At 46.7% G+C, this 20,509-nt stretch overlaps 1 protein-coding gene across 1 annotated transcript; it reads right to left on the minus strand.

Moving 5' to 3' along the window:
* Positions 1-2,973: 2,973 nt before the first annotated feature.
* On the minus strand, positions 2,974-9,824 carry LOC107107313. Its single transcript, XM_015407594.1, has 3 exons — positions 9,621-9,824; positions 5,677-7,656; positions 2,974-3,820 (listed from the first exon to the last, which is right to left on the minus strand). Exons 1-2 carry the CDS (start codon positions 9,661-9,663, stop codon positions 5,678-5,680), a joined length of 2,022 nt encoding a protein of 673 aa, XP_015263080.1. The 5' UTR covers positions 9,664-9,824; the 3' UTR covers positions 2,974-3,820; position 5,677.
* Positions 9,825-20,509: the final 10,685 nt, after the last annotated feature.

Here is a 20,509-nt window from a genome sequence, read left to right on the forward strand (position 1 = left end):
CCCGGTGACAATGTTAACTAAATGCAGCCACAGAGTCTACCCATATAAAGGGACCAATTTACTTCATTCACAGTCCGCCTGAGACTCAAGGCAGATTATGCAATTAAAAAAAACCTTGACACAGAGAGTAGTCCACCTTTCTGTGTTATACCTCTGAGGATGCCAGTCACAGCTGCTGGCGAAACGTCAGGTCCTACAATGCCAATTCCATGGCCATACAGCCCGGAAATTCAATAAAATGGGATTACAAAATTGGTACATAGCACATTAAAAACAGTAAACTACATAAATTAACCCCTGGTATGTGGAAAACACTTAGGGATTAATAATAACCACAAACCCTGATGACTTAATCAAAAACAATTATAACAGTTTAAAACATGTCAAGATCTCCCTGGCTAGAGTAAAATGAAATTCTCTTGGCTTAATAAGATCCACATTCTCAAAATGGTAGTACTGCTAAACTGTGGTATCTCTTACTACTTACCTTGTCTCGCAAGTATATTGCAGAATGGCAGAGGCTTATAGATCTTTTTATTTGGAGTCAAAAGGAAGTCAGGTTGTCTCCTAATATTTGATAGCCCACCCCTAAGGGTGGTTCCAGACCTCTCTCTCTCTGTTACTCAGCATCTTAATTTAGAAATATCTACCTAAATATTTCAGGGAACTTCAGGAAAACAGGAACCAACACAGAAGAATCCTATTGCAACCAGTATACTTCAAAAGAGATTATCCGGATGCACCATCCCAAAATATTAAATACACTTTTTCTACTCCCCTTAAATCTGAACAAGTACAGCTTTAAATTGATTCCATACATTTCTGCAGTACCGTAGGACAAGAATTTTTCATATGTGAAGAGACCAAACTTCCTTTTCATTCTGAGGAACAATCTACAAAAGTTAAACAATGTGTCAAACAGGGTTTATTGTACATAAAACTTACAAGAGCAGTCCCTTCCTGTTGTAATTCCTTGGTTTCAATACCTCTAGGTTCAACAGTGGATAAACATCCCCAGATGTTAAAAGACAACTTACAAGAGAACTCATAGTTTAAAAAGACAATTTACAAGAGAACCCACAGGTTCAGAAATGGATTACCAATAGCTCTCCTTACCTTACCAAAACTATTTTTTTTCTTTACAAAACTTTAGGAGCTTGTGTTTGGTATGCAGTTCCAAACTATATCCTCAATAAATGGGAAAGGAAATTGCATGAACGCCACATTTTGGTCCTTTATATGGACAACTCTGTTTTTACTTCTCTACACATCAATATAAGAGAAGTGTGCTGTAAGCCCTAGTCAAGGTGGATTTTCGCTCCAGAGAAACCCCCAATATATTTATAAAACACTTCAGCCAAAGGTTGGAAGAAATGTGGAGAAAATAAGAACATAAGAGAAGCCAATGTTGGAACAGGCCAATGGCCCATCCAGTCCAACACTTTGTCACACTAAGGCTGAAAATACCAGGTGACGTCAGGAGGTCCAGCAGTGGGGCCAGGACACTAGAAGCTCTCCCACTGTCTCCCCCCAGCACCAAGATTACAGAGCATCACTTGCCCCAGATTTCCTATCTATACCTTGTGGCTAATAGCCACCGATGGATCTCTGCTCCATATGTTTATCCAATTCCCTCTTGAAACTGTCCATGCTTGTAGCCGCCATCACCTCCTGTGGCAGTGAATTCCATGGGTTAATCACTCCTATGAGTTCTTGTATTGTGAGAAAGAGAGAAAAGTACTTCTTTCTCTACCTGCTCTATCCCATGCATAATCTTGTAAACCTCGATTATGTCACCCCTCAGCTGTCGTTTCTCCAAGCTAAAGAGCTCCAAGCGCTTTAACCTTTCTTCATAGGGAAAGTCCCAGCCCTTTTATCATTTTAGTTGCCCTTTTTTGCACTTTTCTCAATGTTATAATATCCTTTTTGAGGTGTGGTGACCAGAACTGTACACAGTGGAGGAAAGGGTACCTTTTATCACATCTGGTGTAAAAGTTCAACATTTTAAAGCTCTGATTAAATATCATATCCAAAAGATAGTAGGCTAAATTGATACTACTTGGATATATTGAATACAAATACCTCAAATTCAGAACAGCTTATAAATTTGCTACTATTAGTTGATAAAGTGCAAACAGTATTGTTCGCTATACTTTTTTTCAAATGTAGATCTAAGCACAAAGCCAAACTATACCTTAAACATACAATTTAAAAATGCACGTAACACCAGAGTTTTCTATCTATGTAGGTAAACTTTATTACGAACAGTTGTGCCATAATGATTCTCATGGGTTTCTATTATGATAACCAAGATGCATCTATACATAGATTTTTATCATATTTACATCACTGTGTTGCTAAAAGTTACGTCAACTAACTTCTTGTGACAAATTTGGCATATTTGTCAATGTAACCTGTGATTTACCTGTTGAAACAAAAGTTTTAAAAATTAAAAAGGCATACTATATATAATACATACAATGAAACAAAACTGGATTATAAACTTAGAGACACGGTACAACAGTATGCCATACACAATGAACAAAGCAATGAAAACAAACGTTTCACAGACATTAAAACCCTGCTAACATGCGTGCAGGGGGGGGGGGAGCCAGCCTCACACATATTATATCATGGGGTATATTTAACCCCAGCCAAAATTCCAATTGGATGTATTTTTGCTACCACAAGAATTCTGTGGCAAGGCAAACACGGTCTGTCATCAGCAGGGCCTGCATCTCCCCAAAGACATTTAAACAAGATTCACTGGAGCCATGTTTGCCATAGGGGAAAACTCATGTAGCATTTTTTAAAACCCTAAACGTGTACTCTCTCCCTGCCTCAAATCACGACCCCAGTCTAGATGTTTTTCCTCCCACTGGCAAAAGTCTGTAGGGTACTTTTATGTATCCCTTCTCCCTTCTCGGGTATCTTTAAATCACATGGCTTCCCCCCCCCCCCCGAAAGGGAAAATATCACAATGGCTTGGGATCCCAATCTCCCCTTCTCAATAAAACCCAAAACGACCCCTCAAGTGCTGCTCCTGGGGTACACCTCCCCAAGGACAGTCGGAGGAGGGAGCTGGAAGTCTGTAGCAAGAGTTGGGGGGGGAATGGCAAAAAACCATCCTCCCCCCTTCCTTCCATTAGCAGAAACTTTCCAGAGGACCGAAGCCAATCTGAGTTTGCCTAAAGGTTCCTTGTTTTGTCAAAAGCCTCCCCCCTCCCCGAGTCATTTTAAAGAAAAGCATACAAACAGATACAACCTTCAGTAATCAGAGAGAATATTCACAATGATGTTTTAAAATGGCACTGAACAATAGACAATAAAATAAGATCTCGGTACTTCTCTCTACGCGTGGATACCGATGGCCTGAAATGGTCCGACACAGAGGATGGCAAGTGAAGGCCTCGGTTCCCTTCTTTTGTTCTGGCGGTCAACGGTCCGGGTGCCAGCAGCAAGGGAAGGCAGAAGGAGGCAGCCAATGGCTCCTCCCCGCGCTACGGGCGGCAGGCCTTCTGACAGTCAGCCGCGAGGAAGGCCATTCGGGCCGGCTTGCACCGTGGCGCTAACATCGGGACTCTGAACACAAAGATGACCTCGGTGCTTCAAGGAACTTCCCCAACAGTGGCTGCTCAAACTCAGTTGACCCACTGGCACAGTAAACCCAACAGGGGAGGACAGGAGAGGCTGCATCCGTAGAGTGGTCGAGCTCCAACAATGCCTTCCAAACCAGTTTGGAGTTTTCTGGAGCATCCCCACCACGCTGTCTTCCAGTTGCTCCCTTTCCTTGGTGTCCCCCTGGTTTGCCACAGTCTTTCTGGAAAGACCACAGTCGAAGAGTCAGCACACCTGCTACAGGATTAGTTGTTTATTTTCAGGCCTCCCACCCACAGTGGAACCATTTACTGCCATCATCCCCTCGCAGCTGCCATTTCCCCCTCCAGGCCACTGGATTTGAAATGAAACAACAATCCCCAGTTCCTATGGTGAACAAGTTCCTACAGATATTAAAAAACAAAAAAAAAAACCCTGCAGTGGCATAGTGTGGGGGGAAGCGGGCGCAAGGGGGTGACGGAGGGGAGTGCACACACAACCCCTGTGTCTGAAGCACATTTGAAGCGCCTTTGCTGCCTCAAAGGTCTCTGTGTTCAAGGTAAAGGTAAAGGTTCCTGTGCTCGAAAGCCAGTCGAATCCGACTCTAGGGTTGCGGTGCTCATCTCCGTTTCAAAGCCGAAGAGCCAGCACTGTCCGAAGACGTTGCCGTGGTCATGTGGCCGGCATGACTAAACACCAAGGCGCACGGAACGCTGTTACCTTCCCACCGAAGTGGTACCTATTTATCTACTTGCAATTTCTTGCTTTCGAATTGCTAGGTTGGCAGGAGCTGGAACTAGAGACGGGAGCTCACTCCGTCATGCGGCACCCGGGTCTCGAACTGCTGAACTACCGACCTCCCACAGCCTGCAGTTCAGCGTCTTAACCACTTGAGCCACCGCAGCTCCCTCTGTGTTCAAAGCAGTAATCAATTCACAACAGAGAACGGTCAGCATGCGGTGTAGGTAGAGACTACACTGAGGATGCTTGATTAACTAGTGGCCTGGCCACTGTCCCCTTTCCAGCCCCTCGCCTTCTTCCCAGAATGCCAAGGGTGCACCCTTACACCAGCTCAATCTAGCACCCATCACATGAACATATGCTGCCTTATACTGAATCAGACCCTGGGTCCATCAAGGTTAGTGATGTCTACTCAGACTAGCAGTAGCTCTCTAGGATCTCAGGCTAAGATCTTTCCCATCAGCTACTGCCTGACCCTTTTAAATGGAGATGCTGGGGATTGAACCTGCAGTCTTCTCCTTGCTAAGCAGATGCTCTACCACTGAGCCACAGCCCCTCCTCAATCCATTTGAACCTACCTGGCATTCTATGAGGGATGCAGCCAAGGGGCCTCACGCATTCCTCCACATTCTGAGGCATTCCCCCTGTCAGGTGGCAACATCAGGGGAAGGCCCTAAACTCTACGCCCTGTTGTTGGACCTACACAGGCCACTGTGAGACAGGATGCTAGACTCGATGGACCACTGGTCTGACCCAGTAGGGCTCTTCTTATGTTCTTTTTTTAAAAAAAAATCTGGCCTGATGAAGAGTTCTGGAGAACCTGAATGTTCGCACATTATTTCGTGTCGTTTCAGTTGGCTGTAATAAAAGCAATTTAAAGAAACTTTTGAGTCTGGACTTTGCAGAGAGGAGAAAGGGTGGGAAAGCCAGGGAAGCAGGTAGCCGTCACAAGAACCAGCATTTTAACAGCAGACCAGGCCCTGAGTTTGGACACGGGAGGAAGGAAGCGCAGCAGCATCACACTGCTTGTTTTTAAACCATGAAATCAAAATAAGTGACCCTATCGATTCTGCTGATCAAAAACATTTCATAAAAACAGCAACATTCTCCCCAGAGCACCAAGAGAAGAGCCAGATTTCCTGGCATCAAACACAGTCTTGCCAGCATTGGATTTAGTACTGACAGGGACTGGCACCTGGTGCCATGGGCAATGCTGGAGATCTAGGGGTAGGCAGTCCCGATGGAGGGGCTTGGGAAACAGAGCTTGTGTGCACTGCAGAACTATTCCCACATTGATCCACTAACTACTTAAATAATTAAATATCATTATGTTTTTACCTTAAAACTGGATCGCCAAGGGAAAGGCGGCACCCTCTGGTTCTTCCTTTTTAAACCTGTATTTCTGCTGGCCCCTTGCTGCTCTAAGTAACTCTGGGTTCCTGTACAGGAACTCGTGGAAGTCTGCGCAGGAAATATTGAAGTTCAGCTGCACCTGCAGCTCTGCTTTCACCACACTGTCGCTCAGTCTGTTTCTGTCCTTGCTCCACAGCTGTGCCATGAGACTGTAGATCTTCTCGCAGAAGGTGTTGGACACAGGAATGGAAAGCACAAAGGAGACCAGCTTCAGCAGTTGGCTGTCCGCACGCTCCGGGATATGCCGGAAAACCTTCACCCACCGCTGATCTATTTTCTGCTCCTTGGAGACAATCTCTTCTCTGAACTTCTGCAGAACGCAATACTCATTGTAGAGCTGGTCGATGTCTATCTCAATGCGGAGGGCTGCCACCAGAGCCACCAAATCAGACCACTTGACTTCATTGTTGAGTGAGAGCACGGCCATCGGTTCAAAAACGGCTCCTTTGAAACTGTAACACTCCTCCAGGAACGCAATGCACTGCGTCAACATGTTCTCTGCTTCCTCAGTGAACTTCTGGTTGTCAAAGACAGAGACATTGCCCAAAATGACTTGGGCGGATCTTCCGTAGAATTTGTCCTCTCTTCTTCTCTTCAGCTTGCAATGGAGGCCTTCCAGGACACCGTGCAGTTCTGTGCTGCCGACATGGTCACACTCCATTTTTTTCACAGCATCAGAAAATATTCTCATCAGGTTGTGCACAAAGTGAACGTAACAAAGAGGGAGAGACTCATGCTCTTCCGCATTGAATGCTTCCCACACGATCTTCACGCATTCTTCGTCCCCCTCTGACAAGAAGTACGCCCTCAACACTGACCAGTTTTCGAGGACTCGGTCAATGGCGGGCAGAAGGGCAAGCCATCCTGTCGATACATGCTGAAGCACATCTTTGTAGTCTGTTTCCACAAACTCAAAAAATGACGTAAGAGACTCTGTCTTTTTGGGTGAGGATGAAAACTCGCTGTATATCTTGAAAATTAGTGTTTCTACGTCAAAGCTCAGTGCCCTCATCCCCTTTTTGAGACAGTTGTGGATGATGCGGCCGATACACCCCACTTGTAACAGTCCATCATTAAGCTGCTTGAGGTCCTGGAACACCGCCCAGTGTTTTGCAAAATCCACGGAGGCATTGTCGATCATGTAAGACGCCACTCGGCTCACGCTGAGACCATTCTCCTGTAGAATAATGGCGATCCGCGTTGCAATTGAATCGCTTGTCAATTCGTTGTAAAAATCGAGCAGGCCATGCTTAATTCCCTCTGTCACAGAAAAGTAACGCACAGTGACTGGGAAAAATTTCTTATTCCTCTTGTTGGAGGCATCCGATGCAATGGAGAAAAAAGGCGCAACCTCCAAGTCCTTCAGCAAAAGCTCCCGCGACTTGGGGGCCAAAACACTCTCCGCGATGCTGGTGGCTTTCGTCCGCCCACAAGACATTTTTCTCGCGACAACCGAATCGGGTAAAATCCGCGAGAGCGTTTTATACGCACAAGCTTGGCTTGCGTAGCTCAGATGGTGCACAATGCTGTGGTAAACCTGTCCAACTTCCGCCGCCGTCACCATATCTTCTTGGGAGAAGTTTGGTTTGTTGAAAAAGGTCAGGATTTCCGGCATTTGTTTACGCTGTTTCTCCAGTTCTTTGTGCTTGGAGCTGTCTGCGTGGCTGGTCACCGCTCCTCTTCCCTCATATTTTATTGAGAATCCCTGATGGCACAGAATGCATTCGGCTGTCACCATGTCCACTTTGTGAAGCCAGCCTTTGAAGGCCTCTTCTTTGCACCACTCGTCCTTAAAATAGCAATAGTACTTTCTCTTCTTCACTGAGCCAGTGGTTGAATTCCCTTCGCTAGCATCCATGTTTCCCTGATTCTGTTTGGTCTTTATTTTTGAGCCAAGCCCGCCTCCTGCAAACAACAAAAACAACAACACAAATTGCCCCTCATTCCATATAGGTCGGAGCCCACAAACTCACCAGGTGGGTATTTTTTTCCATCACACAACAGGACAGCTGAAGGATGTTGCAGGCAGTGTTCCCTCTAAGCTGAATTAGTGTGAGCTAGCTCACAGTATTTTAGCCTCCGGCTCACACATTTTTGTCTCAGCTCAGGAGGGAGGGCTCCAGAGCAGACTAATTTATGCAGCGGCCAAATGGCTCACTCACAACTTTAATGCCGGTAGCTGACAAAGTAGAATTTTTGCTCACAAGACTCCACAGCTTAGAGGGGGCATTGGTTGCAGGGCTTCATGTTCCACAGCACTCCTCTTCAGAGAAAACTGAGGCTTAAGAGCTCCACAGTCTCATTAACAAGTTCTGTGTAGCCTAAAATGCTGCGAAACCTTTGAAAAACTGGTTGATACAATTTAGTTAGGTACTTATACACCACTTTTCTCTCCAGTAGAGACCCAAAGCAGCTTCCGACGTCCTTCTCTCCTACTCCGTTCTGTCCTCACAACTCTTGTGAGGTAGGTTAGGCTGTGAGTGACTGGCCCAAGGAATCGCGCTGAGCTTCCTTGGCAGAGCAGGTACCTAAACCTGAGTATCCCAGATCCTAGTCTCACCCTCTAACTACAGGGTGGGAACTAGACTAAATTGGCAATTCCCACTGATTCTCCTTTCCCCCTGTAGACCCCTTTTTCATGTGATTCCTCTGAGTCCCCTATTCCAAGGAGCAGCATTTCGTTCGGATTTGGGTGGGGGGGGCGCTTTAGTTCTGTTTTGCTGAAAGAAAATTTAGTCTGGATTTAGCCCACAGTCATCCACAGAACATGCCCCCCACACTCTTTACCCACTATTATTTTACTTTTATTTTATTACTTTATTTTTTATAATTGTATTACTTTACCCGGTTTGGTGTAATGGTTAAGTACACGGACTCTAATCTGGGAGAACGGGGTTTGATTCCCCACTCCTCCACTTGCAGCTGCTGGATGACCTTGGGCAAGCCATAGTTCTGTCAGAGCTATTCTCTCAAGGACAGCTCTGGAAAGAGCTCTCTCAGCCCCACCTACCTCACAGGGTGTCTGTTGTGGGGAGGGGAAGGGAAAGGAGTTTGTAAGACACTCTGAGACTCCAGGTGAAGGGCGGGGTCTAAATACAATCTCTTCTTCTATGATTGGGAAAAATAAATATACAACACAATCCCACACTGCTGAAGTTACTCTTAAGCATGTCTAGAACTGCAGTCATAAACCACTTACAAGCAAAGGTGACTATCTGCAAACTTCTAGGAGTAAATGGATTCAATCTGAAACAGTACAATCTTAAACACAGTTATACCCGTCTGTTGAGATCAAGGGGTTTAGGATGGTGTAACTTTGTTTAGGATTGCACTGTAAATTTCTCTAGCTCCACCGGTTTGGATTTTCTGGTGTCCCACTTTTCTGAGGCCACCCTGTGGGATGTTTTGCCCCCTGGCTCACAACCCAATGCATGTTTATTAAGAAGGAAGTTCTCTTGAACTCAAGACGACTTCACAAAACCCATTTCCGAGAGTCAGTTCTCAAGACGCAAATACGTTTTTGTTGCTGTTCTGGCGCTCTAATTCCTCACTCTCCCTGCCTGCAAATAGTTTAGTCCGAGAGTAATACGGGAATGATCATTTCGGTGAACGCAGCTTTTAAAAAATAAGTCACGTAGCATTTCGTACCCCGCCTGGGTCCACCGCTTTGCTACACGGGACCAGCGGCGGATGCAGGGGTTTTCTTTGGGTCTCAGTAGGCTCCAATGCCCATTTCTTTCCCATTTTTTCCAGTCTCCACCCCCACCTCCGCTCCTAGCGGCATGCCGAGCTGTATCCTCCTACGAGGTCGGCTGGACCGAGAAAGGACTACCCACGAGCCCCGAAAACGAGCTTAAAACGCTTGTTACCTTCTCGGTCCTTGGTCCTCGCTGCTCGCTCTCTCGCTTGCATGCAACGTTTCTTTGCAAGGCTTCCCCGCCGCACTTTTGGCGCGAGGCAAGGTCGGCCCTCTTCGATGCTCCGGCGGCCAGCGAGAGGGGAGAAAGAAGCTCCCCCCCGTCCGCTCTAGGAATCTCCCGACTCTCCCAGGCCCCTAGCATCCCTGCATTCTTTCCTACCAAAGAGACTCAAAAGTCATGGGGATTCCCAGAGGGGTACGACCTACTTCCGGTCGGAGCACGGGCGGCTGCGCAGCCTCAGTTCTTCCGGAAATCGGGAGATTGCGACCAGCCTCGTCTGGTTCCCTTGGAGAAGGCGTTCAACCACGTGGAGGCTGTTCCCCGGCAGTCTGAAGTCCTGGCACCGGGTGTGTGTGTGTTGTGTTGCAAGCAATGTTCCCTCTAAGCTGTGGAGTCTTGTGAGCAAAAATTCTACGTTGTGAGCTACTGGCATTAAAGTTGTGAGCGAGCGATTTGGCTACTGCATAAATTAGTTTGCTCTGGAGCCCTCCTTCCTGAGCGAAGACAAAAATGTGTGAACCGGAGGCTAAAAAACTGTGAGCTAGCTCACACTCACTCAGCTTAGAGGAAACATTGGTTGCAAGTGCAGAGCAGACGCTCCTACTGAGCCGCGGTCCTTCCTTCAAGCACACGAATCGTCCCGTCTGTAGGTTGCCAGCCTCCAGGTGGGGCTGGAGATCTCCCGGAATTGCAACCGATCGGATCTTCAGACGACAGAGTTGAGTTCCGTGGAGGAAATGGCTGCTTTGGACTCATTGAGGTCCCTCCTTTCCCCAAATCCCATCCTCCACCCTCACATCTCCGGGCATTTCACATCGCAACCCAGTTAGCAACCTTAGCCCGTCTTCTGAGTCATTCTGTGCCCCTCCCCTCTTATTGCCTGCTCTAACAAGCCGTGGCTCTCAGAAACAAAAGCCATCTCAGTTGCCAACAGGCCTGAAGAAAAACGGCCTGTCCTTTTAATAAGAGGCTCGATGGGATGACATTAATCGTCCCTGCGAACTGCTTCACCTGTTTATTGCCACACACTGAGCCCGGGAGGTCTTTCCCCTGGCACCCTCAGCCTAACCTAAATCACTCTGTTATTGTGAGGCTGAAACGGGAAGGGAGAAGAATGTATGCTACCCTGAATTCCTGAGGGGAAGAACAAGAGAAAAAATATGCTAGATAATTCGCTTGTTAGCAATGCATTTTCTGTTTTGCTTTACCAGGAAGCTGAGACCCCCCCCCAAGACGTATTCAGGCCCCCCCACACACACACACAAACACCCCAGGTACTTTGGCATGAGTGCCAGGGAGACAGCTTCCTGGGACAGTGCTGGAGGGTGTCGGTTTCTTTGGATGAGAAAGCCCTGGAGAGACTGCTGGCTGTTTTGTAGCATTTGCTTTATTTTAAAATATCTAAGCAGAGAAAGCGGAAGGAAAAGAGCAGCCGATTTATTACCCCGCACCAGATCTCTACAGGAAGGGGTGGCAACTATGCTCTACTATGCCATCTTGGATTGGTTTTAATTTATTGTTCTACTGTCAATAATTTTAATTATATGTCAGTTGTATTTTAAATGTTTATAAGGTTGTAAGTCGCCCAGAGCCTGCTTGCAGGGCTGGCCATTTATAAATCCAATAAAATAAATAAACCTGCCCTGTGAGCAATGCTCCCTCTAAGCTGTGGAGTCTTGTGAGCAAAACTTCTACTTTGTGAGCTACTGGCATTAAAGTTGTAAGTGAGCAATTTGGCTGCTGCATAAATTAGTTTGCTCTGGAGCCATCCTTCCTCAGCTAGGACAAAAATGTGTGAGCCGGAGGCTAAAAAACTGAGCTAACCTACATTAACTCAGTTTAGAGGGAACACTGCCTGTGATGCAGAAGCCTTCCTGGAGGTACACACTTGTGCCCGGATGGGAGGCCTACACTGAACTGAGACTAGATGCCCTCTTACATCATTCCCAGCCCTAACCTTCTGTGATTCACTCTTGCACCCCAAGGGTTGCTTCACTTTCAGCTCTCTCTTTCTGCTGGTTCTCCTGTGCGATCTGCTAAGCAATCACTTTACATCCCACCTCTGGCAACTGATATCCCCATGCAAGGAACACCTACAGCTGTGGAACTCATTCTGTGGCTTGTGGAGAGCTGCATTTGCAGTTACCCTCAACCGAAAGAGCCACACCTGAAGGCACATGAAGCTGCCTCCTGAATCAGACCGTTGGTCCATCAAGGTCAGTACTGTCTACTCAGACAGCAGCTCTCCAGCGTCTCTGGCAGAGATCTTTCACATCATCTCCTGTTGTTCTTCACTTGCACAGTCAAGTCCGACCTCATGGACCACGTCATGTCAGGACCTCCTGTCTTCTGTCGTCCTCTGGAGTTTGCTTAATTTCATGTTCGTTTCATCGATAAGCCAGGGCTATTTTTGGGCAGGAACGCAGTTCCGGCTGGCTTCCAAGTTGGCCACGCCCAGTAGGAACTCATTAGCATAATAGGCCACACCCAACATCAGAAACTCATCAGGATTGGCTACATTAGGGGTGTGTGGCCTAAAATGCAAAGGAATTCCTGCTACAAAAAAGCCCTGGGTTTTGACAACAAACAAGGTAAACAGAATAAGAAGCAAAAGGTGGGTGTGGCTGGATGAGCACACTTCTGGTAACATGGGGGTGTGGCCTAATGTGACAATGAGCTGTGCTGCCAGGGTGTGGCCTAATATGCTAATGAGTTTCTGCTGTTGGGTGTGGCCTATTATGCTAATGAGTTCCTGCTGGGCTTTTTCTACAAAAAAAGCCCTGGATAACATTGTCTAACCATCATCTCCTACATGACCTTTTTAAAGTAGAGCTGTCAGAGATTGAACCTGAGACCTTCCGGGTGGCAAGCAGATGCTCTGGAACTGAGCCACATTTACTTTAGTCAAATGCTCCCTCCAAGCTGTGGGGTCTTGTGAGCTGCTGGCATTAAAGTTGTGAGCCAGCGATTTGGCTGCTGCATAGATTAGTTTGCTCTGGAGCCATTCTTCCTGAGCTAAGACAAAAATGTGTGAGCCGGAGACTAAAAAACTGTGAGCTAGCTCACACTAACTCGGCTTAGAGGGAACACTGCTTCAGTCCCCAGTATGACGCCTATAAGTCAGGAGGGCTGACAGCTTTCCAGTTCCTCCAGTGGTGGCTGTTTCAAGGTGGGAGTCACCTGCCAACTCTAAGCCCCACTAGGCAAGAGTCTTGCCCCCTTTCCTGAAACCAGGAGTGGGTGCCACATTGCGGAACGGTGCCCAGAAGAGCCACAGGTGGCTCCTGAGCCACTGAATATCACTATACAGCCACTAAAGGAACACTTACGATGGAACTGCCTTTTCCGTTTTGTTCTAGGATTCATGACAATATTAGCAAAAGGCCGCCACTGTGGCTACCGTTTACATGGACCAGTCACAAGACACAGTTATCACTTTCCCTGCCCCAAGTCATCACTCTAGCCCAGCAACTTTTTCTCCTAATGGGAAAAATGTATGGGTAATTTTATTTATTTATTGACAGCCAGTTTGGTGTAGTGGTTAGGAGCGCGGATTCTAATCTGGGAGAATCGGGTTTGATTCCCCACTCCTCCATATGCAGCTGCTGGTGTGACCTTGGGTTAGTCATAAGTTCTCTCACAGGCAGTTCTTGAGAGAGCTCTCCCAGCCCCACCTACCTCACAGGGTATCTGTTGTGGGGAGGGGAGGGAAAAGGAGATTGTAAGCCACTCTGAGACTCCTCCGGGTAGTGAAGGGCAGGGTATAAATCCAATCTCCTTTTCCCCCCACCAACGGAGGTAAAGAGCAGCTTGGGGGTAGCAGCTACTTTATTTTCAGGAGTCAAAAAATCCTTCCCCCTCCCAGCTCCACATGGGTCCATTTAAGTGACAGCCCTTAGCGGCTTGGATCCCACAGCAAATCTTTGCTGACTGAAGGGATTCCCCTCAGCAGACCAGGCCCTCCTCAGCTCCCCCCTCCCTCTGCAGCCCAAAATGACTCCTGAAATGCTTCTCCTGGGAGACAGAGACACCACCACCCCGGAGCAGCATGACAAAATTGGGAGGATGCGGGGGAGAGAGGAGTCCACAAAAATACACCCCCCCCTCATACTGTTAATTGAAATTTTCCCGGGGATCGAAGCCTATCTAGTTTTGGCCAAAGGTTCTTTTTAGTCGCTTCAAATATAACCACTGTAATAGACCTACCTGTATGTTGGCCCAGGAAAGCTCCCCCCCCTGAAGCCTAGAAGACGAAGCCGGTGTGGTGCCGTGGGAAGACTCAGGTTCAAAGCATCACTTAGCCATGAACCAGAGTGAGTAGCCTTGGACCAATTCTTCTACCGCCCTCTAACTTACCTCAGAGTTGTTGTGACCCTAGGAGAGCCAGTGTGGCGTAGCTATTCAGGTATGGAGAGACCCAGGTTCAAAAATCTGCTCAGTTACAAGAGTCCCTGGATGATGTTGGGACTGTCAGCCTGCCCTACCTCACAGCATTGTTAACGAGGACAAAATGGCGAGGGAAGAGTCATGTACTGGTGGTGGGGAAAGTGCTGTCCAGTCACGCTGACTTATGGCGACCCTGCAGGGTTTTCAAGGCAAGAGATGTTCAGAGGTAGGTTGCTGTCGCCTGCCTCTGCGTCACGCCCCTGGTATTCCTTGGAGGTCTCCCATCCAAATACTAGGCAGGGCTGGCCCTGCTTAGCTCTCGAGATCTGACAAGATAGGGCTAGCCCGGGCTATTCCCATCGAGGCAATCATGTACTAAAGTAAAGGTAAAGGTTCCCTTGCTCAAAAGCCAGTCGAATTCGACTCTAGGGTTGCGGTGCTCATCTCCGTTTCAAAGCCGAAGAGCCAGCGCTGTCCGAAGACGTTTCCGTGGTCATGTGGCTGGCATGACTAAACACCAAGGCGCACGGAACGCTGTTACCTTCCCACCGAAGTGGTACCTATTTATCTACTTGCAATTTCTTGCTTTCGAACTGCTAGGGTGGCAGGAGCTGGAGATGGGAGCTCACTCCTTCATGCGGCACACTCGGGTCTCGAACTGCTGAACTACTGACCTTCCACAGCCTGCAGTTCAGCGTCTTAACCACTTGAGCAACCGCCGCTCCTAATCATGTACTACCACACACTTATTCTAAGCACCTCAGGGCAAGGGTTCTGGTTTCTCTGTCCCCCGGTCCCCACCGGAGGGGGGAAAGTCTCTTAGTTTTGCCCACTTGCCTGCCTTCAGACTTCCCATCCCACCCTGCTGCGACAGAAGAAAGCAGTTGCTCCCAACAAAGGGAAAGGAGAGCCAAGAGCCATGCAGCAGCGCTCATATCCTAGCAACAAGTTAGTGCAGTGACAGAAGTCTTGCAGGGCATTCCTTTTAAGGGCACGGTTCCCCTTTCCTTCTTCCTTTTAATCTCCATAACAGAGTTTGCCGCCTGAGGGCCACCAGAACTTTAGGCACCATGAGCAGACTTTTAGGTTGCAATGGCAACCTGGGAAATGGAATTGTCGAAGCCTGCCCTGAAACATCCGCTTTCCCCACCAGCATCACTTCTGTCTTGTCTGGATTCAGCTTCAGTTTGTTCTGTCTTAGCCACCCGACCGCAACGTCGAAGCACTCATTCAGAGCAAAGATGGATGCATTTAGAGGCTTGGATAGAGCCAGGTGTCATCTGCACGTTGGTGACACTCAACCCCAGAACTCCAGAGATCTCATTCAGCAGCCTCTCGTACGGATACAGAAGAGCATGGGTATGAGAAAGAACCCTGGAGTACTCCACGGGACAAATCCAAACAGAACCCCCCCCCCCCAAAGACCATAACCACCAAAGGGCTACTCCATTAATACCAACTCCCTATTGCTACTAATTAATAAGAATGGAGTCATCAACAGTGTCAAAAACCCAACAGTATTGTGAGGCAGAAACTCCATCACGGGTGTGCTTCCCCAGCCCAATCTGAGAAAGCACTTGGCACTGTCGGCAGTCTTGTAGAGGAGAATCCAAACTTAAAACTTTATTAATAAAGGGGGGGAGATATAGGTACAACAAGGTTTTGAATCCTCGAATACCCACAGCTCTTCTGCTTCATTGACTATGCTAAAGCTTTTGACTGTGTGGATCACAACAAACTATGGCAGGTCCTTAAAGAGATGGGAGTACCAGACCACCTCACATGTCTCTTGAGAAACCTGTATAAGGGCCAAGAAGCGACAGTTAGAACCGGATATGGAACAACTGATTGGTTCAGCATAGGAAAAGGAGTACGACAAGGATGTATATTGTCGCCTTGCTTATTTAATATATATGCAGAGTACATCATGCGAAATGCTGGCCTGGATGAATCACAAGCGGGAATTAAGATTGCTGGGGAAAAGATCAACAACCTCAGATATGCAGATGATACCACTCTAATGGCTGAAAGTGAAAAGGATCTAAAGAGCCTCTTGCTCAGAGTAAAAGAGGAGAGCGCAAAAGTGGTCTTGAAGCTCAACATCAAAAAAACTAAGATCATGGCATCCGGCCCCATCACTCCTTGGCAAATAGAAGGGGAAGTCGTGGAAGTAGTGACAGACTTCACGTTCCTGGGATCCCAGATCACCGCAGACTGTGACTGCAGCCATGAAATTAAAAGACGCCTGCTCCTTGGGAGGAAAGCGATGGCGAACCTAAACAGCATGATAAAAAGTAGAGACATCACCCTGCCAACAAAAGTCCGCATGGTCAAAGCAATGGTATTCCCAGTAGTCATGTATGGCTGCGAGAGTTGGACTATAAGGAAGGCCGAGCGCCGAAGAATAGATTCTTTTGAACTATGGTGCTGGAGAAGACTCTTGAGAGTCCCTTGGACTGCAAGAAGAACAAATCAGTCAATCCTCAAAGAAATCAACCCTGACTGTTCCCTGGAAGGCCAGATAATGAAACTGAAGCTCAAATACTTTGGCCACCAAATGAGAAGGGAGCACTCACTGGAGAAGACCCTGATGCTGGGAAAGATTGAAGGTCAAAGAAGACGGGGACGGCAAAGGATGAGATGGTTAGACAGTGTCAGCGATGCAACGAACATGAAATTGGGCCAACTTCGGAGGACGGCGGAAGACAGGAGAGCCTGGCGGGAGATTGTCCATGGGGTCGCGAAGAGTCGGACTCGACTGTGCGACTGAACAACAACAATGACAGTTAGAAATAAATCATAATTATCGGTTCCATCAAACTTTGTCATATATCCGTCACACCATTCTGATTGGGCTCCAACCTGTGGGCTGGATTTTCTCAGGCAAAAATATACCTTCTTCAGTTGAACAATAGGCCTTCTTCTTCCCAAGCTGTGAAGTGATAAAAAGTATCTATTGTAACAAATACGGGCACATAGTGGTGTGTGTTCTTCATCTAAAGTAGGCTAAATGACACCAGGAATATGCACAGTTATAGTTGGCAAGAACAAGCAAGGCCACAAGCAGTATGATTGCCTGTCAGCATTTAGTATTTTACCCAGGATGCATTTAAGCAATGAACCAAAGTGAATATCTGAATATATGTTCATGATTGATTTCAGTTACTGTGATTAGTATCATCAAAGGCACTTAACATATGCACCATGGAAGTGTTAAGTGCACCTACTAAGTTAGACTGACTGTTAGTCAGTGGCAGAGTACAAAGTGTTTCATAAGCGGTGCATACAACAGTATCTACAGGGATGACTGTTTCCCACCTGACTTTAAACAAAGATCATCTACTAGTGCCACTAAAGCTGTCTCGGACCTAAAGCCAGGAAAGTCTCTACTAGCAGAACTCTTCCTTATTATCAGTGAAAGTACCCACATAGGAAAGAAACCATAGGAATGCCCAGACTCAGACTGTGGGAAGAACTTCCATTGCATCACTCACCTTTTTGTACATACATGGACACACAAGGAAGAGAAGTCATACAAATGCTTGGACTGTGGGGAAAAGCTTTAACAGAAACATCACTGTCATTCTTCACAAGAGGCTCCAAATGGGAAAGAAACCCTCGAGCGCCCAGAGTTGTAGGAAAAGCTTCGTTTCCAACTCTGACCTTCGAAAACGTGCGAGAATTCATCTGGGACAGAAACAATTTCAGTGCTTGCTCTGTCAGATTACCTTCTGTCAGCTGAAGAATAATGTATAAATAAACTTATTAGGCACAAGAGGACCCACAATGAAGAAAAGCCATATAAATGCTCCGAGTGTGAGAAGGGCTTCTTTTGCAAAGTCAACCTCGCAGATCACCAGAAGGCACACATGGGAGAGAAACCTTCTTGAGCATGGGCAACATTTCAGTACAGTTCCAATCTCATGGAACAGTGATGGCGAACCTTTTAGAGACCGAGTGCCCAAACTGCGACCCAAAACCCATTTATTGATCGCAAAGTGCCAACAATGCAATTTAACCTGAATAGAGGTTTTATTTTAGAAAAAAACACTTAAAATGTTTTGGCAGAGAATTCGACACTTTAATGATGGTCTGGGTCTGGGCCTGGCTGAGGCGATGGCACGCGTGCCCACAGAAAGGGCTCCGAGTGCCACTTCTGGCACCCGTGCCATAGGTTCGCCACCACTGTCATAGAACATAAAAACCAATGAAAGGAAAACCATACCAATGCTCCCAAAGCAAGAAAAGCTTCGTGTCTTGTGTCATAAAAGGGTCCATGCACAGAGCTGCTGAGATCACAGTCAAAGCTTCAGTCTGAGATCGTGGTTCATTATCCACAAGAGAACGCTGCAAGGCCGTTTTATTTGCCAGGGCTTTTAACAGGGTACAGACGTTAGGCATCTTTTTTTTGGGGGGGGGTAGGATATCCGGGGTTTATTTCATTGGTTATAATTTGTAATGTTTTAACTATGATGTCTAAGCTGCCTAGCATCAGAAGGATATAAATATTTTAATAAATAAACACTAAACCCACATAGGAGGATAAATTGCTTAAAGGTAAGACAGAGCAGGATTGGGGGGATTCGAATTCAAGCCCCCACTCGCCCATTCAGAGTGACATTGCCCAGTCACCCTCACTGGTCTTTTAACGACATTTCAATAATCTGCTGTTTAGCCCAGGAAATGTTCTACATGACTTGTTTTTAAGTTGCTCGGTGCTTTATGCAGTTCTTGCTCTGGACAGGTTTTCAGGAGTTTATTAATTGTTAACCTCATTTGGAATACTGAGTACAGTTCTGGTCACCGTATCTCCAAAAAAACATTGCAGAGCTGGAAAAAGTACAGAGGAGGGCAACCAAGAGGATGAAGGGGTTTGTAGCATTTTTTCCTATGAGGAAAGGCTGAAGAGTCTGGGACTTTTCAGTTTACAAAAAAGACAACCAAAGGGGGACATGGCAGAGGTTTATAAAATTATGCATGGGGTGGGGAAGAGTTGACAAAGAGAAATTGTTCTCTCTCCCCCCAGATACTACATCTTGAGGACATCCAATGAAGCTGATGTGCGGTAGATTCAGGATAGACAAAAGGAAATACTTATTTTATTAATTTCTATTTTATTCGATTTATATCCCGCCCTCCCCACATAGCAGGCTCAAGGCAGTTTCCAAAGTTTTTTACACAGACAGTGACTAAGATGTGGAATTTGCTGCCAGAGGATGCAGTGATGGTCAATGCACCCTCTAAGCTGTGGAGTCTTGTGAGCAAAAAATCTGCTTTGTGAGCTACCGGCATTAAAGTCGTGAGCGAGCGATTTGGCTACCACATAAGTTAGTTTGCTCCGGAGCCATCCTTCTTGAGCTAAGACAAACATGTGTGAGCCGGAGGCTAAAAAACTGTGAGCTAGCTCACACTAACTCAGCTTAGAGGGAACACTGGTGATGGCCACAGGCACAGTAGACTTTAAAAGGGTATTAGATAGATTCATGGAGGATAGGTCTATCAGTGGAGGATTAATGGAGGATAGGTCTATCCATGCTGACTATGGGGAACCTCCACATTCAGAGGCACTAAGCCTCTGAATCCGAGAGCCAGGAGGCAACATCAGGGGAAGGCCTCAGCCTCTGTGCCCTGTTGTTGGGCCTCCAGTGGAACTGGTTGGCCACTGTGTGAGACAGGATGTTGGACTGATGGACCACTGGTCTCATCCAGCAGGGCTCTTCTTAGGTTAGTAACTTTCTTATTATGTTTTATTAGTAGGCCACTAATGAGCAGGTTTGCTGAAGAGGCAGCACAGAAATTGTTCCACAGCAGGAGCAGGTGTCCTTTCTCTGAAGTTCCCTAAAACAGACGTAGCCCAAAGAACACAGATTTCTCTCTCTCCACAGCACCTCGTGCAGCCTCTACATCCGCCACCCTGAGCTCCTTGGAAACAGGGGTGGGATAACAGTGTGACAGGAATGTCCAGATTATGGCCAAAGCTTAAGTTTCTAGGAAGCATAATGTATGATTTCGTGTTTTGGTGTGTGTGTTTCTTTAAATGTTTGGTTTGACTGCAGTAATATGAGAAGAGTGATAGAGGGAGACAAGTGTGATATGATTGGCTGATGACATAGTGTTGGAGGAGGGGTGTCTATGAGGTGATTGTGTGTGTGGAGTTTGGAAAGAGAGCAAAGTCTGTGTGACTATGGGAGTCTGAGTCTATTCTGTGTGAATAAGACAAACAGTTTGTGTGAATATGAGAGTTGAGTCTATTCTGTGTGAATAAGACAAAGATTTTAGCCTTTGTGGCTATATAAATGAGAGGGAGAGATGAGACTGAGTGTCTAAGCCTGTCAGAGTGGAGTTTTGGAGTTTGAGAGACTGTTTGTGACGCCAAGCTTTGCCAGTTATATTTACAAGTTCCTTTCTTCAGCAACAGTTCAAAATAACCAGACACCTATTTTGTTCTTTAT

Source organism: Gekko japonicus, unplaced genomic scaffold, assembly GCF_001447785.1.
Source record: "Gekko japonicus isolate JY-2015 unplaced genomic scaffold, Gekko_japonicus_V1.1 scaffold1238, whole genome shotgun sequence".
NCBI lineage: Eukaryota > Metazoa > Chordata > Lepidosauria > Squamata > Gekkonidae > Gekko > Gekko japonicus.

What these genes read in the sequence shown, in the direction of transcription:
- LOC107107313 (XM_015407594.1), bottom strand. Translation starts at nt 9,663, where the DNA reads ATGCAAGCGAGAGAGCGAGCAGCGAGGACCAAGGACCGAGAAG. An exon ending in GAGGACCAAGGACCGAGAAG is followed by an intron (nt 7,657 to 9,620) that starts GTAACAAGCGTT and finishes TGTTGTTTGCAG; the next exon opens with GAGGCGGGCTTGGCTCAAAA.